A 5,460-nucleotide genomic window follows, 5' to 3' on the forward strand; every position below is an offset into this window, starting at 1 on the left:
TCGTTTGTCTGGACGACCTGAGTTTTGGCGTTGGTGTTGTGCTTACTTGATTACAACGGTGAGCTTCTAGTTGGTTGCTTCTGAGCTCCATGATGCCTCGAGGTCCGGGGAACCGCAGGACTTGGTGTAAGGTTGATGGAACTGCTTGGATCTTGTGAATCTACTTGTGTCCTAAGATGGAAATATATGATAACTTGACATCTATCACACTGAAGTGTGTTAAGATTTTAACCATGTCTTCTTTTTCTCCAATGGAGACTGGTAGGATGACGTCTTTAATGGCATCTGTGTGGTCTCCATTGAACCCGTAGAGTGTCACATTTGACTCTATCATCACCGAGTCTGGTAGGTGCATATCCTTGTATGTTTGGTAGAAGAGAATGTCGCAGGAGCTGCCTGGATCGATTAGGACCCGCATGACTGTCCATCCGTTGATCTTGACGTGCACTACCAGAGCATCATTATGGGGTAAGCACATCTTGTCAAGATCTTCCTCGATGAATGATATTGCGGTTGTAGTTTGAGAGCTGGCAAGAGTGATCACTTCAGCTTTGTTGGATAGGTGGTAGGCACACCTTATCGAGATCTTCCTCGATGAATGATATTACGATTGTAGTTTGAGAGCTGGCAAGAGTGATCACTTCAGCTTTATTGGATAGGTGATATATTTCTTGCAGTGCTCCTACTCGCCTGCGCTTTTCACGACCGGAGGTCTCATTACTGGAGGTGTATGTAATCATGTGGATTATCTTTTTCTCGTCATGATCGAAGGAGTGTTGTCGCCTGCTGTGCCTCGACCGACCTAGAGATTTAGATCGTCTGGATGTTCTGCTTCTGCTCCTTCTGTGCACAGGTCGTTCATGACTACGGCTCCTGCTTCTGTTGCGGTTGGCATTCAGTTTATGCCTAAGGTCACTTTCTGGTAGGAACTCTTTCAGCTTTCCCTCTTCGACTAAGTCTTGGAGGTAGTGTTTGAGGCTCCAACATTCATCGGTGTCATGGTGGTGGAGTTTGTGGAAGTGGCAGTATGGACATCCTAGTATTGCTATCACCTTGTTGCTGTTTGGTTTGAAGTAAGGTGTTGTATATATCTTCTTCAGGATATGGCTTGGCGTCCTGGAGAAGTTGGAGAATTCTCTTTTGGTGCACGATGGCTTCTGGGAGTTGGTGCCCTTGTTGTTACCTGAGTACTGATTACTTTCTTTGGGTCCCCGTTTGTCGCTTACTGCGAGGACGTACTTCTTTGCCTTTGCGCTGGGCCATCCATTTTTCATACTTCATGTACTTGTCAACTCTGTAGTACAGGTTGTCTAGGCGTTCTGGCTTATTGCGCATAAGAGACCCTGCTAGTTTGGAGTCGTCAAGGAGGGCGTTGGTGAATACTGAGGTTGCAAAGCTGTCCTTGAAGCCTGGCTCCATTGATAGCAGTTCCTTTTTGAAACGTCCTAAGAAAGCATGAATAGTCTCGTCGTGTGCTTGCTTTAGCTGGAACAACAAGTCTAGGCCGGCTTGCTTCTTCCTGTTGTGGACGAACTCTACTGCGAATGTCTCGGCCAGCGTGTCAAAGTTGTGGATTGAATCAGGAGTTAGTGTGTAGAACTAGTCTAATGCTCCGTCCTTTAAGCTGGCTGGAAAGAGTTTGCATTTTAGGTAGTCAGAGTCTGGAGCGCTATAGAGCACCAGGATTTGGCTGAAACGAGTTATGTGTTGGCCGGGACACGAGCTATCGTCGTACAACATGAACTTTGGCTGGATAAAATCAGTGGGAGACTGTTTGTCCCTAACTTCAGTGGTGAATGGTGACGCCTTGTATGACTGGAGCATCTTCTGAATGATCTGGGTTGCGCTGGCCTTTTTGGTCAACTTCTCCAACTGTTGTGGAAAGTCCCCAAGTTGTTGACTGGTGGTTATAGTGAAGGTTGTGACTGCATTGTTTTCAATTGCATCTAGAGGCTGGTTGTTGGTGTTTGAGGTGGTTTGTTCGCGCAGAGTTTGGTTCTCTTGCTGGAGCGTGGTAAAGGAGTCTTGGAGAGTCTTGACTTGATCTACGAGAGCTTTTAGTTGTTCTTCCATGGTGGTTTTTTAACCAGTTTTGTACGCTTGAGAAAATAGTGTGGGTGTTTTATCCAAGGAAACGAACCGGTAGACGGCACCAATATAGATGTGTGGATTTCTACCTACGACCTGATATTGAGGTTGATAGGAATGGATGCATTCTTGCTTGGGATAAGAGTTGCCTACGTATCAAGTTTCTTGGGTGAACTTGAATCAAGCCTTACGTAGTTCATCTCTCTCTACTTATAGATGTTTGTTCTGACTTTACTTATTTGCTTCAGGCCGTTGTTAAGTATAGATCCATATTTTGTGCTTTATTGATGATTCGTCATTACTCCTGCTGTTACAAAGTAAATGTCTTCTTCATGGGTGTGCTGACTGAGTTTCAGGATCACGGTAGATCATTTGTTTCCATGTATGGTTGTATTTGATATTTGGGACGACCTAAGTTTAGGTAGTGGTTATGTCCTGGTGGCGTAGTACGACTTAGGGATATACGAGCTGTAAAGATACGACCTGGGGTGTGGACACGTGTGTTGTAGTGATTGGTTTGAGAACGGAGGTTACTTACAAATATCATTGTGTCTTAATTAATACATGTTACGTCCATGGGCTAAAGTATTCAAGCAAAATATTTTCTCGCACACATTTGGGAGGGAAGCTAGGTCGTCCAGGAACTAGAGCGCGCATTTTTGAATTGCTTAACAAGACATTTACATGAAACAAGATGCTAAGTCTAAAGGTGGAATTTGAGCCGAGCGGCTCGGGCTCAGCTCGTTTAGCTCGGCTCGAACTCGTTCATTTAATAAATGAGCCAAGCTTGAGCCTATATTATAGCTCATGCAACAAACGAGCTTGATGAAATTCAGCTCAATAAGCAAATTACTCAGGCTCAGCTCGACTCAAACTCGTTCATATTATATTAGCCAAATTTGAGGGTTTTTTCAAAGCTCGCTTAATAAATGAGTCAAGCTTGAGAATAGTGAAACTCGGCTTTATTAGCTCAAATTCCACCCTTAACTAAGTCCAATCATAAGTACGTTTTATTTAGTCGCTTAGTTATCGATTGGAGTGCAGATTCTTTAAAAAAAATCATTTCATGAGTCATGACATATTGACATCAAATCAAAAGAATATATGGTATTGCCATTTGTTTTTCACTTATTATTGTGTTACAAAATTACGTGGTCCCAATTAAATTTATACTACCAGTTTTAGATACCAAGTACATACGGAATATCCCAAAGAAGATGATCCAAAGTCCGAACAATTCACCCAAAAGTTTCCACTGATGGGGGAATGATCCTCTGGACTTGACATATGGAAGTCCAGATGGGAGTGGGTATGAATCGGAAAGAAGAGTATCTCGAAGCTATATGGAGCAACCAACACCGCTAGCCATGGATGATTCCACAGTTATTAGGGAAAAAGTAAGCAAAGGGGAACAACATGATAATAATGGAAGCAAGATAAGGGGCAGCAGTAACTCAAGTGGATACTATGGAGATGGGAGCTCAGAGGAGGAGCTTTCAGGAAAGGAGGTCAGCAGCATAGGAAAGCTAGAGGATACTACCCATGGCAGAGAGCTGAGTGGGGAAAGCAAGGAGGAAGCAGCTAGCAGTGGGGGCCCGGTGGCTGTCCCATCACAGCTACCTTGGTATCCATGACGATACACGCCTGGAATTGCCGGGGGATAGGTACCACCACGGCAGTTCAACAACTAAAGGACCTAATAAGGAAGTTTGACGTAGATATAGTGTGTTTATCAGAAACTAAGGCCACTAAGGAGTACATAGTTAAGATAGGCAAGCAGTTGAAGTTCAGTGGAGTTTTTGTGGTGCCAGCCAAAGACTTAAGTGGGGGTCTAGCTATTCTATGGAAGGAAGGTGTGGAGCTGGACATTTTGGGAGCATCTCACAATCAAGTGACAGGTAAACTTGCAAATTATTTTCATAATGATCCTTGGTATTTTACTTTTGTGTATGGAGAACCAATTGCCAATAACAGAAACAAAGTGTGGGATGAACTGAGGGAGGTAGCCCCTTTAGTTCCAGGCCCCTGATCTATGTTTGGGGACTTTAATGCTATCTCAAGTCTGGATGAAAAAATTGGAGGGAAATGCAGAATCACAAAGAGCATGCATGACTTCAATGGCTTCATAAATGATTTGGGCCTAGTAGACTTAGGTTTTAAAGGCCCCAAATATACTTGGAGCAATAATAGAAAGCCAAAAGACCATATTATGGAAAGGCTGGATAGAGCCATGGCTACCCCTGAATGGCTTGTGGCTTTTCCTAATGCCCAGATTAGAACTTGGGTCAATGCTATCTCTGATCATATCTCCTTGTTCATCAATCTTGAGAAACAAGAAGAAAAACTACCCAGGCCTTTTAAGTTCTTTGATATGTGGCTTCAGCATGAGACCTGTCTGGAGGTCATTGAGAAAGCTTGGAATTCTATTAAGCATGATCTCCCCGATAGGAATCTTGTGGAAAAACTGAATAAGACTAAGCTGGACTTATCTATGTGGAATAAACATGTTTTTGGTAATATCTTTACCAATATCAAAGCTACCCAAGCCAAGCTCGATAATGTGCTCACTAAGCCTTTCAGCATTAATAATTATACTAAAGCAAAAAGGCTTAAGGATGATCTTCTTGAGTGGTATAATAAAGAGGAGGTTTTCTGGAAACAAAAGTCTTCTAATTCCTAGCTAAAAATGGAGCCAGGAATACCAAATATTTCCACCTCTCTACCATCTATAGAAGAAGAAAAAATACCATTACTAAGATCAGGAATAATGAAGGGGAATGGACTGAAGGTAAGACTGAGGTGGGAGTTTCTTTAAATCAATATTTCATAGACATTTTCACCTCAGAGCACCCTGAGAGGAATGAGCATATCCTTGAGCTGTTCCAGCCTTGTGTGACAGACAAGGAAAATGAGATTCTCACAGCCATACCCAGTAGTGGGGACATCTGGGTTGTGGTTAGGAAGATGGGGAGTCATAAGTCCCCTGGGCCTGATGGGTTCCAAGGCATTTTCTATCAAAAATGCTGGGATATCATAGGGCCTGCTGTGATTGCCTTTGTTCAGAATTTCTTCATCCAAGGAATCCTAAACCTTGGTATGAATGAGACTCATCTCACGCTGATTCCTAAGATTGAGAATCATGATCATGCCTCAAAGTTCAGACCCCATAAGTCTTTGTACTTTGGGTACAAAATCATCTCCAAGCTTCTGGCCAACAGACTTAAAGGTCTGATAAACAGAATTGTTTCCCCTTTCCAAGGGGCCTTTATCAAAGGCAGAAGTATAAGAGATAATGTGGGCCTAGCTTGTGAGGTTTTCCACAATATAAAAAATATGAGAAATAAGAATGAAGGGTGGATTGCTCTCAAGCTA

The 5,460-nt window shown here is 42.9% G+C and overlaps 1 protein-coding gene across 1 annotated transcript; it reads left to right on the forward strand.

Moving 5' to 3' along the window:
• Positions 1-4,318: 4,318 nt before the first annotated feature.
• On the forward strand, positions 4,319-4,768 carry LOC147489757 (uncharacterized). Its single transcript, XM_086574726.1, has one exon. It carries the CDS (start codon positions 4,319-4,321, stop codon positions 4,766-4,768), a length of 450 nt encoding a protein of 149 aa, XP_086430852.1.
• The last annotated feature ends 692 nt before the right edge of the window (positions 4,769-5,460 follow it).

Source organism: Coptis chinensis, chromosome 7, assembly GCF_015680905.1.
Source record: "Coptis chinensis isolate HL-2020 chromosome 7, ASM1568090v1, whole genome shotgun sequence".
Taxonomy (NCBI): domain Eukaryota; kingdom Viridiplantae; phylum Streptophyta; class Magnoliopsida; order Ranunculales; family Ranunculaceae; genus Coptis; species Coptis chinensis.

Excerpts from the sequence above, each read along its gene's own strand:
- LOC147489757 (XM_086574726.1), top strand. The coding sequence starts at position 4,319 with ATGGCTACCCCTGAATGGCTTGTGGCTTTTCCTAATGCCCAGATTAGA.